General features: G+C 36.2%; 1 protein-coding gene across 1 annotated transcript in view; it reads left to right on the top strand.

Annotated features, from left to right (window-relative positions):
• The window catches only part of LOC141903491 (protein transport protein Sec31A-like), a 232,773-nt gene extending 215,455 nt beyond the window's left edge, over positions 1–17,318 (top strand). Inside the window, exons 27-28 of the mRNA XM_074791612.1 lie at positions 4,183–4,254; positions 10,476–17,318. Coding sequence (XP_074647713.1) covers positions 4,183–4,254; positions 10,476–10,667 — 264 coding nt within the window. The 3' untranslated portion in view covers positions 10,668–17,318. The remainder of the gene's footprint in view (positions 1–4,182; positions 4,255–10,475) is intronic.
• The last annotated feature ends 2,019 nt before the right edge of the window (positions 17,319–19,337 follow it).

Genomic DNA, 19,337 nt, shown 5'->3' with positions numbered 1-19,337 from the left:
TTTAAATCACATTCAGCTAAATTACAGTTTATTTGTGTTCCAAATTGTTTTACATTTTTAATGGTAAAATATCTAATATACTAGAATTAAAATTGAACTTTTATTTGCTTCTAATATTTTTATAGGATCAATTTAATTACAATAAATATAAAAATGTGTAAAAGGTATTAAATTTGATGTAGAATCAACAATTGAATAAAGTTTATTTGGTGTAATTCCTAAAATTTTAGCGAATGGTTTTTTTTACCATAAATTTATGTTGTTTATAGTTAACCTAATTTTTATTTTATTATTGATATCACTTATAATAAATCTAATTCCAAATTTATCTTCACTCTTGAAATTATATCCTGGTTTTAGAAATAAACCATTTTTTTAAACCATTTTTTAATTTTTCTATAAAAAATTGAAAAAGTTAAATGTTCAAGAGTTTTATTCGATATATTATGAAAAGAATTACATAAACCAATATTTACTTATTTTAAATCAACACAATTTAATAAATTCTCTATCTAATTGTATTAGTAAATTATGAGATTAACGATTTGAGAGTTTTCTCGAATCAACGTATGATCTAAATTCGTCCATTTATTTTACACATTTTTAATTCAAAATCTATAACATGATGTCCTTTTCATCTTTACCTTGATAAATTAAATATAGATATTCAAGATTTTAAATCAACTATATCTTCAATTGATAATCTATGTAATCTATCCGGTAAATATGTTCTAAATTTATGATTATTTCTTAAACCTTTATATTCTAAATGTGCTACAAATTTATTTCCATATTTTGTCGTAATAATTTCAATATCTGTTATTAACTTTTTTGTATTTAATGTTAATTCAATTAATTCCTTATATTTATAATCTACTTTTTGGTTTAACTTTGTCAGCAGTATGAGCTTGGCATCAAGCCAATTCATGTAAAATCGTGGTACGTTTTTTTATGTGAGCATTTTTTTTCATTGGTTCTCAGGTTAAACGACGTATAATCAATGCGATTGAAGACATGACGAACCTCTGTCGATGACATGGTCAACTTTGTTAAAATTCAACGAAAAACTGTTTTTGTCGTGAAAATTCTTAGCTCTTGCGTATAAAATTGCAATGACCTCGATTGGGGGGCGTCGTCTCTACGAGCGAATGGGATTGGCTGTTTTTGGGATATACGGGGAATTCCGGCGCTACTAAAATAATTACTGGACAGCCATTAATGGCGAACGTTTCATTGGACTAGGTGCCGTATATGTGCGAATCTAAAATGCTCATTGCTGGTGAGAATATAATTATTTCACATATTGCCATAGGTATTGTTTCGTTTTAATACCCGGTGATTGTGTTGATAGAGATCAAAGTGAAGCGAACATTCACTACACAAGGCCTCCTCGTGTGCGCGGGAGCGCTATAACATTAGACTGTTGCACACACAAACACACGCTTATACACACTACTATATGGTGATGCTGTAACGCTGCTTGGCGCATGCGCGTTTGGTATGATAACAGGCTGAATAATCGTCGTAGCAGAAGATGAGCGCTGTGTTTTCTGTTTGATAGAATTTGTAATAAATTGTAATTTCTTGTGACCTGAAAATAAGCAGAAAACTATAGGTATTGGTCGAGGTCTGAATATTGTAGTGGTAAATTCCAGGATTTAAAAGAATCTAATACTACGCCCCGGTGTTTTAGCTTCCGCGGCCATACATTGGAAGAGGTTTCATTTCCAAGACTCAATATTCAGCCACCCTCTGATATGTGACATCATGAATTTTATTTGAATATTTTTTCATATAGTGAAAAATATTTTTTGAAAATATAAAATAGTTTCCAATGCCGCGCCTACCTGTACCCTACGATATTTTGGACGTAGATCATAAACAAATGTTTATCTTTGGTCTTATTTGACTAAGAAATAATTCTTTAAGAAAGATAAAATACAATATCAACTTCTAGAGCTTTGAAGTCATGAATTAAAAAGATTTTTCAAGCAATGCCCTTACTCCAAACAACCTCTAACTTTCAAGGTAAACCACACTGCCCATGGGCAATTTATTTAGGAGCTGTTATATCTTTTATCCTTTTGATAAAGTTAATATTATTTTTTGATTGTTTACTCTCCATTTATTAAACATTTTTTATTAAACATATATTATCAGGGTTCGTAGCGATCCTGGAAAGTGCTTAATAGTGCTTGAATCACAAAATGCGTTTTCAAGGCCTTGAAAATGCTTGAATTTTCAAAATTTCAGTAAAAATCATTAGAAGTCCTTGAATTTTTAATGTTGTCCAAATTTTGTCAATTAGTTTGTTGTATTGACTTCAATACGCCCACGCACTGCCAACCACGTGTGAGAGTGCTGTGACTCTGTACTGTCAGCATGCTATAGACACGTATGCACTGCTGACTTGTGTATATATACAGTACAAATGTATTAGGCACGTGGCTCACTGCTGACAATGCGTATACAAATCTATTAGTAGACACGTGGCGGCACTACCGCTATCGCGCGCCGCGTATATACAAATGCCGTTGTGATGAAATAAACAAAAAATACTTCAAAATAATTCTAAATAGATTATTGGTAGTAAATAATGACCTCAAATTAATATAAAGACTGTTCTTGATTTTGACGATCTTTGGAGCATTAACTATCGAAAAGTGATTTTTTATGTCAGGGTATCTCGAGCTGATCATGATTAAGCGTTAAGCTGTTATCATTTAGACGTTTAACCCGGTCATCGAAATTTGTTGCATTCAAAATTAGATAGGCCAGTATGGGAAAGTGCAATTTCTCTGACTCCTGGTTGGTGCATGAATCATACAAAAGTTGGATTCAACGCAGACCAATTTCACTAGAAGCTAGGTGCAAGATATGCGCCAAAACCATTAACATATCTTCGATGGGAGAAGCGGCTCTAAAGAGCTAATTTCAGCCATCGAAACTCAAAAGGAGGAAATTAATCGATTGTAAATAGGTAGATGAGCTGTAATTTAATTTTGTATAATTTTGTTATTTTTGCTTTCGATAGTATAGCTTTTTGATGGCGAGGTCTACCTGTAGTTCCGTTGAAAGGCCCACAGATTTCTTGTTTTAAAGTTATTAATTTCTGATGCATGTAGAAAATCTTTCTTAAAATAAAGCTGAAAGATTCCAAAGTTATCAAGTACTCTGCTACGCGTGGATGTTTCTTTATGATGATTTGCGTTTGTACTTCTTTTAAATTTCTGCAATTTAAGGAATTTTCATTGCAATAAATTCGCCTTAAATAGTAGTGTTTATATGGTATATTTCAGAAAATAGTACTTGAATTTTGTTGAAATAGGTCCTTGAAAGTACTTGAATTAAGTTGGGCCTGGAGGCTATGAACCCTGATTATATTTTAATACATAAGAAAATATAGATGGATTAATCATTATTGAAATAATCATGAAAACCATTTATATATAGAGAGAAGAGAGGGAAGATAAAGAATTAAAAATTGAAATATATAATAATTGATAAATTATATGTTTTACTTGATAAAAAATGAAAATAGATTCTAAATATTAATAATTTTAATTTACTTATACATAGATTAACAATTTATATTTATAATTTTTTTAAAACCATTTATATATAGAGAGAGGGGAGGGAAGAGATGTCTAAGATTCTTTAAGAATTCTTGGTTTCTTTCTCTTCCCACTCTTCACTAGATAATATATTTATAATTTATAATAATATTTATTTTTTGTATGTTAATATTAATTTTAATATTTTTATATATATACTTCATTATCTATTTTAAAATTATAAGAATTAAAATTATATAAATATTAGAATAAGTGTATAATTATGGATTCAAATCAAAGGTTGAAAGGTTTAGTGAATAAAATGAAAATAAATTCGAGCCGGTGAGAATTTATTTTTATTTTGTGAGCTCGACCTTTTGACCTTTGGTGTGAAAACATAATTATACACTTATTGCCATGATACTGACTTGTTCTATTTTCTTATTCTTAGCTTTTTGTAACTTCCGAAATTTCCGCAGATTTGCTGAAGGCCCTCTGGGATCCCTGAAATACTACAGGCTGACCATAGTACCCCCTAATATAAAGCTCATGTAGTAATAAGGTATTAGGACATTGTTGTTCACGATAAAAGTTTGTTTCAATGCCTGATTCAATTCCTATTTTGTAGCATCTTAAGAGAAAGTTAGAAGACGTTTGCAGAAAATTAGAAACATTATATGATAAATTGCGTGATTCTGCTGTAAGTATTATAATTTTCAGTACTCGTGTTTATTTAGGTTTTCTGCTCCCTTCAAAGTAGACCCCCTTGTCTCTCTGTGATTATTATTATTTTCCTTCCACCTTTCCGTGGCCATCCGTCAATTCATCAATCATGTTGATCCTTATAGAATGATCTCAACTTTCTGTTAGCTCTTGGTGGCACAAATTGTTACTACTGAATAGTGCACAGTTGATATTTTGTCATTATGAGGGAGGTAAGTGTTGGAATTGATATGGCAAGTTCCGTCCATCAGCTCTAAGCTATTTAGAAGTATTGTGAGGAAATGTGCAAAATTTCAATGAATTTTCCCCATTCTACCATGGATGATAAATTTCCGCTGATCGGCAGATTTCCGCCTTTTCAATCAATTTTAATCATTTCTCAGAGCAATGCAAATCCGTTGAAAAAATAGGGGGTGAGGATGATGACTGGTTTACCAGCATCTTAAGGAATGACATGAATGGTACATCCTCCCCAGGCAGAGATTCGAACCTGATAGCATCGCTACACTCAGCCACAGCACCAGCCCCTGCCACACTAGACGCGGTGCACACCAATCAGATTGCTCGTTGTGTAATTGCTGAGGTAAATTTCACGGAAGGACTATAAATGGGAAAAACGGGGCTAAAATATAACAGGATTTCTGATTGGCTAATAATTACGTTATCCAAGCTGCACGTGTATTTGCACACACCGTCTAGTGTGGCAGGGTTTCGTACGGTGGCAATCTCGATGCCATCAGGTTCAAATCCCTGTCGATGGAGGATGAGATTGGTATGGCCATAAAAGCATTTCCCGATCGATTTTTAAATGCGGTCATTTTCGTTAAAGGCATATGTATACTAACGATGTTTTCTCTGTATGTTGGCCGACCGTGCATGGATATATGTCTGCATTATTTATTTTTCACTTGAGTGAAAGTGAAGATTTTTAGGCCAGCCCTAAGCTGAGCCTATTACTATACAAATGGAGCAGGTTAAATGACATGGTTTCCAGAGCTGAGGCTCTGTGACTGTGCAACTGAGCATATATTCATACAAATCATTCACTAGAGCATTATCCATTCTCCAACCCCTATGAAGCTGAATTTTGAAAAAGGGCCTCGTTGAAATTTATATGAGCTATTTTTGCAAAAATCTGAACGCAACAATATCTGTTTTAAAAAGCCAATCAGAAAGCAAAGACTCCTCTGTGATTGGCTTAGCTGCAGAGATGAGCAGGTGTTCACGTGAACCGGCGGTATCGTGGTTATTTTTAGTTCCAGGACGAATATCTTACCTTCCGGTTCGGGTGATAACACGACCTACACCTCGCGCGATTTCAAGGTCGCCGATGACATCATTGCTTGCGCACAAATTTAATAAAAATGAATAGGCATGACAGCTAGTTTTAAGGGTATGAAGAAGTGTTAGGGTTAGGGATAGTTTAGGGTTAGAATTTGGTAGTAGGAGAAGGGTTAGATTTAGAGATAGAGGTAAGGGGACCAAACCGAAGGTTTGGAGACCCCACTAGTGCACGGGCAGCGGGTTATCCCTGTAAAGAAAGTAGTATGAGTTAATTGTTGTAGTGAGGCGGTCTACAGGACGTTGATACCTAGGGGCGTGTTCGTGTCGAGTCGTCGCATCCAGTCTTGTTCGGCTGCTTCGCGGATCGGTCTCGTCGAGCCTGGTAGGTGTTGGAGACCGTACACCTGAAAGTGTTCGCGGGTGTGGTCGACCTGGTTGAAGTGGTCCGAGACTGGAGTCGAATTCTTCGTTCTGATGCGTGAGACGTGATGTGTGACGCGTTCTCGAAGAGACATTCCGGTTTGGCCGACGTACAGCATGTTGCACTTGGTGCATTCGATGCAGTATACAATTTCACGGGTCGCGCAATTAATTGTGCTGCGGATCGCGTGCATTTTGTTGTGGCTGCGGCAAACGGTCGTTTCTCGGATGAGTGGACACATGCAACATCTAGGTGTTCTGCATTTCTTGGTGCCTCGACGTCGGATGACGGAGTTCTTTGAGTAGACCTGGAAATAGAAGAATTGGAAACAACGGAAGTATTTCGGTTAAGATGCGATGAAGAGGGGACTCGGGGAGGGGGTGGCTCCGTGGGTTTCAGCTGCGACAAGGTTAGGAGATCTTTGAGACTCTTGTGCTTGGTGTAGGCGGTAACCGTGGTTACCTCGTCCGAGCGGCCGGTGGCCGTAGCCAGTTCGGTAAATCTGGTTCGAATGTTACGGGCTAGGGTCCAGTTGGCTCCGGAGTGAGGTACGATAAGCGGTAGACGCTTTTTCGGGGGTTCGTTGGTCCGTTGTTGTTCTCGTTGATCACGCTCGGCGTGGTGCTGTAAAGCTTGGCTTTTGTGTCGCAGTTCGCGGTATTTGTAGCCACGACCTCTGAGTACTTTAAGGACGGTTCCAGACGCTGCGTGTAGGTCCGAATCATTATTGCAGATGCGTCAGAACCGGAGAATTTGACTTTTAACTATACCGGAAAATATGTGCTTAGGGTGAAACGAAGATCGATGTAGTAATTGATGCGAATCGGTTGGTTTGAAGTAGACTTTGGTGTCTACTGTACCACTAGCCTCGAATCGCGGGCCTTGGAAAGTGGTCACGTCCAGGAATTTGACGCTGGTGTTGCTGATTTCAAACTTGAGTTTGATGGATCAGCTCACTGTTTGTAGGACGTTGATGAATTCCATCAACGTTTCGCGGCCGTGTTCCCGACCATGTAGATATCATTGATGAACCAAGCGTATAGCGATGGTTGGAGTTCGCTTCTGGACAGACCTTCTTTTTCCCATTCGGCTATAAAGATATAGATAAGAAGGAGCAAAACGCTTACCCATTGCGGTACCTTTTACCTGTAGATATGTGTTCTGTTAAAGTTAAAGTCGTTTTTCTTCAGGCTGATTTCGAGTAGTTTCAGCAGCTCGGCATCCGGGCATCCCGGGTTCGGGTGATCTCGGAGAGCTTTTCGGATGCTGGCGATGATGCTGGAGATGTTGGTGTATAGCGAATCGATGTCCATGGTGACGAGTAACGCATCAGCGCTAAATTGTCTGCCGGCCAAAATATCTAAAAAGTGGTTGGTATCTTTGAAGTACGACGGGTGACTCCGGGGGATCGGCTGCAAGTAGTAGTCGATCCGTTCCGAAATTTTGTAGGTTTCGGGGCCGCAGTCGGAGACGGTCTCCCCGGTGGTACGCAGTCGGGTACCATCCACTTCTCGCGTTCTTTATGGATTTTGGGAAGCAGATACAACTGCCTTTGTTTCGGATTGTCCGGCGGTAAGAGATATTCGGCGGTCTTTAGCGGGATGATTTTTCGTCGAGCCATATTTTTGATGATTTCGCAGATTTCTTCCCCGGTCTGTTCCAAGATCGGTTGCGGCAGTGGCTGATAATACTCGAGATCAGCTAGTTGGCGCATGGCTTTGTGGACGTAGTCGTCGCGGTCCATGATAACCGTGGCGGAACCCTTATTGATGACAATATTAGTGTTGTCACGCAGCTGCTGGAGGGCTTTGCGTTCCAGTTTAGTGAGGTTATCATTTACGCGACGCATATCCCTGGTTTGTTGAGCCAATTCGTGCCCGTCATTACAGAATTCGGCGATTACTGGTTCTATTGTATCCGGGGCCCAACTGCTGGGCAGACAGAAACGCGGAGCCTCGCGGTCCGGTTTCTCTCGGAAGTGATGGTCGAGTTTCACTAGCCGGTTGAATCGGTACACTCCCTTGGTGCACTCGGCGGCATCAGAACCCATTTTCGGGAAAATTGCGGGAAACTAAACAAAGAATATCATCAACTTAATAAACTTGATCTCATCAACTCAATAAACAAAGAATATCATCAATTCCGCTTCGACCGATCATCTCCAATTGTGATTCACCATCCTATAGACTATCTAAATATTTGGCTGAAACTCTTTCACCGGTTCTTGGCTCATTTTCGAATGCCCCTTTACGTCATAACCAGGATTTATTGGAATGTTTAAAAGATATTATTCCTGGGCATGATAAATTTATATCTTTTGATGTTGCTAGCTCATTCACTAATGTTCTCTTAGAACCTACTTTACCTACTTTAGATTTTCATTTTGATATACTGGTTGATTGTCTTTTGGACTTAATTGAACTTTGTACAAAAAACTTATATTTTCAATTTGGTTCTAACTTTTTTGAACAGATTTTTGGTATGGCTATGGGGAATCCACTTTCCCCTGTTCTAGCTGGTTTATTTTTGGAACATGTCGCAAGTGAAATTCTTCCTCTTTACACCGAAAATTTGGCGACGTTACGTTGATGATATTCTTTGTTTAGTTTCCCGTGATTTTAATGTGAATGGGTTCTTACATTATTTGAACTCTTTATATCCTACTTTGAATTTCACTTTCGAGTGGGAAGAAAATAACTGCATCCCGTTTCTCAATGTACTCATTCATAATTTCAAAACACATTTGAAATTCTCTGTATATAGAAAACTGACTAATGCTGAAGCCTATCTTCATTTTTTCTCATTTACTCCATTGAACATCAAAATTGGAATAGCCCAAGGATTATTTCTTCGAGCTCAACGTATTTGTGATCAAATGTTTTTAGATAAAGAAATGAAACATATAAGAACTGCTCTCAAGAAACTAGCCTATCCAGACAAAATTTTGAACAAAGCACATTTCAAAGCCTGAATTGCTCTCTTTGGATGTAATGACCTGACCACAAAACGCCGAGCTCAAAAGAATATCATAATCCCGTATTTACCTACTTTGGAACGCTTTAAATCCACATTAAGCACCATCTACACTAGATTTTCAGTGCAATAACAAACTCACTAATGTTTTAACCAAAAGTAAACCCAACAGTGAGCTAATTGAGTCCATGGTCTATAAGATACCATGTAAAGACTGTAATATGGTGTACATCGGCGAAACGGGATGTAATCTTAGTCAGCGTATTAAAGAACACAAAATAGATATCCGCAACAAGCCTCATAAGAGACACATAGTGGAATCAGCCCTAATATGTAAACTTTCGAAATCCAATTCATCTACTAATTTAAATACTGGTTTTTAACCAATTATTATCGAGACACATCAACTCGTTATTAGATTTGGGTTAATTTCACTATGTGTCACTCTGTTATCGCCACATTGTATGTATTTCATTTCAAAATCTATTAGGCCTACTTAAAATGGGTTACCTTCTCTTCCTTGTATAAACAACTGTTTGTCATTTAAAATCTAATTACCTTAACATGCATTTCCTTTTATGTCAAGTATAAGCTGATAGAGCACCTTACTAAACCAATGTATGGTCTTGTACGACTGATATGATTAACTCCTTCAATTCACTAACTTCTGTGCTGAATCTAACAGTGCCCATGGGCACCGTGTTTTTTATTGTAACATTAAAATAAATCTGTCTTAATGACATGATATGTTATAATCAGGCCTGTGTAATGTTATTTTTTCATTGAGAGATTTTATATTGCAATAATTTTGAAAATATTTCATAAAGCTTGAATAAGTTGGACAACCATTTTTACCTTCTCCGTGAAGTTTTTGCTGTGCCTGTTATTTATCTGGTTTTAAGAGGTATTCAGTGATGTGCAGTTTGAAACTGGAATGGTTGGATAGAGCATCAAACATAAATCTCAAAAGGAATTACCAGTGAAAAGTTTCAGCTCATGCGGATCTTTAAGAAAATAAGCCCAGAAAGCAACCGTTACTTTCAGAATTAAGACAGCATCAAATTCTACTAGCACAAGTGGTGACAAGTAGTGTATATTTGTTATACATGTAACTGTAATTGATACGTTTAGATACATTGATCCAGCCTTCCCAGCGAGGCGGGACTTGTTCCTTTTCCCGAACTGGAACTTCCGATTATCTTGATGAAGTCTCAAGGTCCCTGGTTGCATAAATCTTAGCTAAATTTTGAAGATGTCTAAAACATATACCTTGACAGATCTTCTGTGAAAATCAGAATTGAAACGAGACAATTATAGAAAATAATAGTTGAAATATAGAAAAAAGTTATAGTATATTAGAATATTGCATTATTTGGATTCGATGACAGGTGACATCATTAATAACTTCCAACGTCATTTTACTTAAGAACTGTTCATTTTTGGCGTCATTTATTGTGGGATTTCTCTCCCCATATATTATGTTTTCACCATTTTTAATGTATAAAATCTCTGTTTTTCAGTTATCCCCTAGCGTGACTTCTGGACTACACCAAATAGTGCAGGCTATCCAGCAGTTTAATTATGCTAATGGCCTTGCCATTCATGCACAGATGGTATCTCAAGGCAATTTCTCCGAGATAAGCTCATTCATGCCTGGAATAAAAGTACTTCTGCAAACAGCACTACAGATGAATGTTAATTTACAACAATAATCCTGATCTTATCTGTTGCCATACACATGTGCAACCTTGAATTCTTGTAAGAATAAATATAATGAAGTGTAGAGCTATGAAATGAAGCAATCAGACTCCGATATTTTCCATGGAAAATCATAGTAGTGTCCATGCATAATTTGATGAAATAACCTAGCCAATCCATATTCTGCCATCTTTCTGTATATCTCTATATACCCACAATCTAACATGCCCCTCCCCTCTCAATACTTCCTGCACCTGTCAATTGATATTACTATATTGACTTCTACATGACTTGTTTATCTTGTAAGTCCTAAAAGTATTGGCTGTCCTGATGTTTACTTTTCCAATGTTACTGCGGAACCTCATTACAATGAACTTCACGGGACCACAAAATATGTCCGTAATAACCGATAATTCGTTATATATGAAATTAATTGAATTTCTTTCTTGTGATGAAATTCTATATTTCTTTTATCCGATGAATCATTGTATCAGAGTTTGTTATAACAAGGTTCCACTGTATTTAACTAAGCTCAGTTATAAGAATAAAAGGCCTCTATGTAACTGGTTTCCTTGTGTAGCTGTAACATATACATAGACTCCCTGCTAAACTGGTGATGGATTATTAAATTTTTACCATCAATAACTTGTCTAGTCTAATCATATTCTGATGGAAAATGTGATTTGATTTGTAATTTGGTGAAATAAAATTTTAAGATATGCCCTTAACAATCTGTGTGCTGATTTATCGATGTAAATCCGATTGAGAAAGGGATTCTCAAAATATGTTGATGTTTTATTAGCTTAATCTGCTTAATGATCTCTTAATTAAGCTTGTGACACAGACTAAGCAAATTTTATCAGTGATTAATTTGCCTGAGATTGAAATCAGGAGACCAAGGTTGACTTAAGTCAGTAAATTTGGTTCACAGATTCAGCGATCAAATGATGAGGAATGTATGTATTCATTCAGCGGAATTGTAATGTTGGCAGATTAAGTGATCAGCAACTAAAATTTGGTGATGATATCAAGCTATTGATTAGCAAATTTATTTGCCAACTAGAAAATACAGGTTGTTTCCATTTGGTTATGCAATATTCAGCCCAAGTTGATTCGCCGACTGTGTCACAATCTTTATATAAGTAGAGACTTTTCACAATTAATAATAATAATAATAGTATATCTAGGATCATTGATAATAATGGTATATCTAGGATTAGTGAGGAATTTATATGTAAAGAAGAGAGGCAACTCCTCGTCAATGGCAATTGAAAAAAGACATCTAAATTTTGACTGAAGCTTCCAGAATGATTCACTTTAATGAAGGTTTATAACAAACATAAAAGCTCACCAATCGGTGATGTCATATCGCGGAATCGCGGAATTTTCCAAAAACACAGAATTTCTTCATTTTTACTCAAGATAGTAACCGTGTTTTTTTTCCATGGGATACCCCTTGTTGGCCAAGGCACCGGGCGCATGTTTTCATTACCGGTACCTGGTAGGCCGATGCGATAATCTATTACTGTCATCACTCAAGAAATAAACGATACCTTCAAACGAGAAAATGGAGAACCTACGTAGGCATTTGATACACATTATGCATATTCTTGCTTTGGGTTTTTATTGCGTCTCGTGCATCTAAATTTGGATTTATGCAAGTGTGGTGAGGAGAGTTAATAAAAATTGAATGATATTAAACATTATGTATGAAATGGTATCTTTTTTAACTCCGTCATTTGTGAAGAGAAAGCTGTTGCTTAGTTGCTTCGCCGTGTTGATTCCGTGGGACTAAAAAACGTATCGGTTTTAGACGGCGGTTTCTGTCAAAATGATTTTTACGGAACCGCTGTACATGTTAGTTCGTTGCACATTTCACGTTTGCAGCCATCTAAAACTACATACGGCCCAACCTACTAAGGCTCAAATCTACTAAGATCGCAAAAAGTCGATTAACTTCGATAACCGATGTTTGCCATGGTGCCGATCTCTTTGTCCGGCTATGTTCTGACTGCTGCTGCAGCTGGTAACTGGCAGCCAGTGAACGATATCATGAAATGATGTCAGATAAAACTGCAATTCGACACCAGGTATCCCCGTGGGAAAACCCGCTTACTATTTATAGTGATAGTGAAGAAATTCCGTGTTTTTAAAAAATTCCGCGATTTCGTCATTCCGCGATATGACAACACTGCTCACCAATTTCCTTATCTGCAAGGTAAACAGTGTTGTAGAGGTCACCAGCTCCTTTGGATTAGTTGGTGAGCTCTAACACAGACGATTGAGGGGTTCATTTTTACATTGACAAGGATTTGTCTCCCATTGGAATGCAGGTATTGTCCGATAATAGTGATATGATCATAAGATAATTAGGACAATCAGAGGGGCTTTTCTTGTCCTTATCAGGGCCCATATGAGTTTATTTTTAGTCTTTTGAAAATTCACTTAGCGAAAAATTAACTTTTTTTCAGACTTTGGAGGGCACATTCGAATTTTAAAGGGTCGAACCAGTCCACCCAGTCCACCCAGTCCACCCCCCTGAATCGGCCCTTGTACAACTGGTAGCGTTAATGTATTGTCACAACATTAAATGATTATCCTTAACTAATCAATTCCATTGGTGATTTTCACAAATTCAAGTTAGATTTATTTCATCAAATGTAAAAATCTAAAATAATCATACTGGAATATGATAACTTAAAGCTTAAGTAGCGCTTAATTTGTCAAAATCCTCATTTTGAACTCATTCAATGTTACAAAGCAAATGCTGTCAAAAAAGATTACTGAGAAATACAATTTTTAAATCGGCAATTTCAGCTCACAGTTTACAGTTATTTGACTAGACATTTCATGGGATAATTAATCATTTTAGAAGTGGCTTTGAATTTTGAACTCTTACCATTGTATACTGTTGCTACTGTTGGATATGACAAGGTTAACGTTTATTAGTGAGTAGCGCTATATACAGTAAAAACGATGTTTATGTGATCGATTATACATAGGCTAAGCGTACTGGCGCGCACACGTGCTTGTGATGATTGTCATAGATAACATCATAAATAGCGCCACTGCGGGTTGTATGTGAACTATAAGCACGAAGTGAGGGATAAATATATGACTAATTTATGGCTAATCAGAGATACTGTAAACACTGTATCGTTAAAAACAAAAACTATTTAAGCGCTACTTGATCCTTAAGCTGTAGATTTATGATGGTTATGATGGACATTTTTGGTAAGGGTTTGACTATAGGTTTAATGCATGGTAAATTGTTTTGATTTCTTTCAATCCTGGTAGGCCTATGTTGCATGCATAAAAGGTGTCATAATTGAGTCATTGGGGAACAACCACTACTATGTATATTCATGATCATCATTAAGTTGAAATCTATGTTCCCAATTCCATTTTAATGGCGTCGGGATTTATATTAAGATATATTTTTTAATTTTCGGTTTTACCCTCTTTTTTGATGGAAAATCCATACTTCAACTAATTTTAAAGGCATCAGTGTGGGGTCCTGCTAAAGTACAAAATTACGAAATGTGAAACAAAGTTACGATATACATGTATCAAGCAAAATTACGAAACTACTAAATGCGAAACGAAATTACAAAATGTTGATTCTTTTGCGAGAAGTGCGAAAAGTACGAAACGAAATGGTCATATTTCAAGCTCGTTAACGCCTCGGGACTGTCTACATTTTGGCGGTACATGTACATGTAAATAATGTTTTGAAAGTATACAAGAATTTTTGTTCTTCTGGAAGGTGTTTAGCCTATTGACACTTAGAGTCGGTCTGAAAGTTGATACAACGGTGACACTTTGAGTCGGTCTGAAAGTTGATACAACGGAATCTATAGTGTGTGGTCGTTATTCCATCTCCATCGTGGATCAAATAACATAATTCGCTTTAGGGAACCAGAAAGTCGCCTGATAGCGTAAATTCAAATTGAGGGTTTCCAGGAGAAACAATAATAAGCCTAAGGCTAAAAATTGAATACCTTGTTTCTCCGCAGCGGCCTGGGTCCTTTGCAAATTCCAAAAAAATAGTTTGGCCTTTGTCATTTCTGTAGCTGCTGGGTCTGTTATTGTATGTCTGATCATTGTTTTTAAATAAATGTACAGGGCAGATAGGCAGCCGGTCGGATCAACATTTAAGCTCAGCACAGTGGAGAAACAAGGTATAATTTTTAAGCCTTAACACCGCAGGATATGTTTTAAAGCACACTTTGTTCTCTAACGCGTAATTTATCAATAGGTCCCTTCACGTTGTATGTGAGCATGCACAGATCATTCTCCCCCGGTAGGGGTTCGAACGTGATGATATCGCTAAACTCGGCCATGGCGCAGAACCCTGCCACACTAGACCGGGTGCGTATGTTCGAGCCAGCTCCACGAGTCCATAACTGTAGCGAAAAAATTACGTTTTCGTTTCGTATTTCATTACATACTTTTGCAGGACCCACGAAAGAATGGCCATTTCATTTCGTAGTTTAGCATTTCGTACCTATTTCGTTTCGTACTTAAGCATTTCGTAATATCGTTTCATATTTCGTTATTGTGTAGTACAGTCAACCCTACATAAGTCGTAGTCCTCGGGATTGACGCTTTTGCTACGACTTACATGATGGATGAGTTACGTGTAAGTCGTATTTTTACGAGTTATTTATAAGTCGTGGTTTTATACGAATTCCGCGAATTACCCGTGAAAAAACGATATACGACGTTCAGATTCCAGCATGGTTCGTCGTATCATGAATAGATCCTATATCGCTCAATCAATCAATTAAAGCTGCCACGTGCACCACCCAGACAATGTCACAAGAAAATTACATCGTAAAATTACACTGACAATATTGTAGCGTATTTTTGGTTTACCTTTGTCAGCGATATAAAGTTGGCATTGAGCCAATTCATGTAAAATCGCGGTACGTTCATTATGTGAACATTTGTTTCATTGGTTCTCGGCTTAAACGACGTTTAATCGATGCGATTGAAGGCATGACAAACCTCCGTAACAAGGTCAACATTGTTTAAATTCTACGAAAAACTGTTTTTGGCGGGAAAATTCTGAGCTCTCGCGTATAAAATTGCAATGACCTCGATTGGGGGACGTTGTCTCTACGAGCGAAAGGATTGGCTGTTTTTGGGATATACGGGGAATTCCGGCGCTACTAAAATAATTATGGGAAAGCCATAGAATGGCGACCGTTTCATTGGACTAGGTGCCGTCTAATTGCGAATTTCAAATGCTCATTGCTGGTGAGAATGTAATTATTATCCGCCATAGGTATTGTTTCATTTTAATACGCGGTGATTGATTTGATTGACATTGAAGGGTAAGCGAACATTCACTTACACAAGGCCTCCACGTGCGCGCGGAAATCATTAGATTAGACTGTTGCACACACAACACACGCGCGTACAGTATACACTACTATAGTGATACTGTAACGCTGCTTGCTGGCGCGTTTGACATTTCATCAGCAGAAGATGATCGCTGAGTTTTCTGTTTGATAGAATTTGTAATAAATTGTAATTTCTTGTGACCTGAAAATACTAAGCAGCAAACTATAGGTATAGGTCGAGGTCTGAATATTGTAGTGGTAAATTCCAGGATTTAAAACGATCTAATACGCCGATTTCTTACTGCACCGGTTTTTTAGCTACCTCGGTCATACATTCAGCTACCCTCTGATATGTGACATCATATGAATTTAATTTGAATATTTTTTCATATCATATTTCATATTTCTTTGAAAATATGAAGTAGTTTCCATGCCGCGCCTACCTGTACCCTACGAAATTTTGGATGTGGACCGTAAACAAATGTATATTTTGGGTCTTATTTGACTACAAAATAATCCATTAAGAAAGATAAAATACAATATTTGAACTTGTAGAACTTTGAAGTTACGAATTAAAAAGATTTTTCAAACAATGCCCTTACCCCAAGCAACTTCTAGCTTTCAAGGTAAACCACACTTTGCCCATGGGCAATTTATTTATATGCTGCTATGGCATATCGGGCTACGACTTACGCGAGGTATTTTGAATGGAACCAGACGATTTGGCTTCTAAAATTGATACGACTTACGTGAAAATACGACTTATGAAGTACGAGTTAAGCATAATTTCATAAGGTTACACGAAGAAGAAAATAGGAACCAATTTAATTATACGAGATATGTTATGATACGACTAATTCGATGGCGACTTATGCGGGGTTGACTGTATCGTGCTTTAGAAGAACCCATTAGTGTGGGCATTTGGTCACTGGCTGGAAAATTTGCAATTTCTTAAGTTATTGTAGTTTGCTGTTAATTTGGCATAACATGGCAGTGAATGTCAGTGAATTTGGGTCAGCAATGGCACAATCAACCCTGTTAACGCTGCTTTGGTTGTTTTTGAATGGATGAAGCAAGGCCATATTGCCATAAAAAAGTTTTTCTCTAATGGCCTTGAATTTTGGTTGGTCTTTAGGCTGGGAACCCAGTCAATGTGACTTATGATGAAATAACTAAATACATTGAAGATAAACAGATTTTTCAGATATATACATATGTAGTTGGACATGCATTTGCATTCAATCCTTTTGAACGTCATGTTCATATTTGCCAATGCTATTGTTAGTTAATAATATCCAGGCATACCCAATAAATATTGACTTCAAATATTATACATCTTCATTGTCCTTTTGTTCTCACTTCAACTATGTTGCGCGTGCATGTATGTAAATGTATGAAAATTGATTTTTTTGTGAAACACTATTGCAGTCTTAGAGTGGATCAAGTGCAAATGCTTGAGGCGCATCCTTTATATGATTGCTGTGGTAGAATACTACCATCCCATCAATCCAATGAAGTCTTGGATTATGTAGTTAACAAAATAGCAGAAATTGAAAAAGAAATTATAATATACTCAAAAATCCTTGGTCTTCAAAAGCCGTTAAGGCCACACAAAGAAATACCCTAGTTTCTCATCAGATTTTTTTCTGGAAAGTGACGAGGGCGGGCGAATTTTATTTTTATTACTTTTTTTAAATAAGTTGAAATAAAAAGCTCAACCTGACACTTATAGAACAGGCGCGGGAGGGAACTTTTTATATAAAATCAGGCTCTATCAGTAATTGGGAAAGTGGGCTTTCAGATCAGAGGACGAGAGGAGACACCACTCATCACCACAAGTAATAATTCAATTGAGTATGAGACACCACTCATCACAGCTAGGCTCTAGTGAGAACGGACGATTGCTCTGTGGTACACATATACAGTGAGTGCGCGTAACAACAGCTGCGCGTGGTTAGATCGATACAGTGAGTCTCTACTGAGAACGGTTATTAACGCGTGTGCTATTACTGTAGTACAGTGATTGCGTGTCAACTGTGCCCAGATAAATAGATGCTGTGAGGCTTGGGTGAGAACGGTAAATAGCGTGTTTGTTATATACAGGGGGAAGTAATCCCCACTCATCACCAGAAGTAATTTGTTTTCCTTATAAATGGGAGATTGAAAAGCATTCTTAGCAACAATAAATAACTGAATAAAACCAGCAAAAAAATAATTTGAAATAAAAAAGTTAGTTGATGTTACAAAAGAAATTGAACATAAAATATTGAAATTAGAAAAGATAAAAACTAAATATGGAGAGAAAGTATCAGCGAATTTAAGCTACTGTAATGTTAGTACATCGCGAGAATTTAAAGTATTTTTACCTGATAAATGGGTTTCATTGAGTACAGAGGAATTAAAAGATTTAGAAGGATTTAAAATAATCTATCATGGAAAAAATGAAGATGGCCATCATGATTTAGAAATTGTTGATTAAATTTAAAAAAAAAATTAATAAAAATAATGAATATTTAGAATCCGAAATGACTTATCTGGACAATTTAATTGCTCCGCATAGATAGACAAAAGTAGAGATATTCAATTAATTAAAAAAAATTATTTTTTTTGCTTTTTTTCTAAAATATTAATTCATTTTTTTTAATTGTCAATTTTGGAATTTCAGAAGTATTTTCATTTTTGATAGCAGTTGTTTCAGAATTATTAATATCATGAATTTTATTTGATTTCTTATACCAATTACACCCAATCAAAATGAATACACATACAAATCCAACTGTAAAATATAGACATTTATCAAATATTCTATCATTAGAAGGAGTAGAAATAACAATATTTTCACTATTTTTATTAACATTTTTACTACTTATTTTTTCTTTTACAGCTTTTTTATATTCTTGTGATTTAAGTCCTAATTGCCGAGACCATTCAATTTGTTTCTGTGATCTCGGTTTTTTCTTCACTTCTTCCACCTCGCTCATTTATTATAGAAATATTTTTACTTTCAATATTTGAAAATGTTATAACCCCAGTTGATAATAATGTCATAAATCCACCTAATTGAAATGATAAATATCCAATCCATTTATTTAATTCAGTCATAACTAAATAATCATTTTTTAAATCAGCATATAATCTATTTTCATCTTCAATTGGTAGTATATAATTACATAATTTACTATAACCTTTTACTGCATTTTCTTAATGTCATTAATTCTAGCTGTTCTCGCGGCTTCATAAATCTTAAATAATCTAATAATTTCATCTGATTTCATTGTATCTAATTCATTATAAGTTAAATTTTTACCGATAAAATTTTTACATTTTCCAGATGCT

This window comes from Tubulanus polymorphus, chromosome 4 (genome assembly GCF_964204645.1).
Source record: "Tubulanus polymorphus chromosome 4, tnTubPoly1.2, whole genome shotgun sequence".
Classification (NCBI taxonomy): Eukaryota; Metazoa; Nemertea; class Palaeonemertea; order Tubulaniformes; family Tubulanidae; genus Tubulanus; species Tubulanus polymorphus.
The sequence above is the reverse complement of the archived record's forward strand: the minus strand, read 5'-3'. Positions and strand labels throughout refer to the sequence as shown.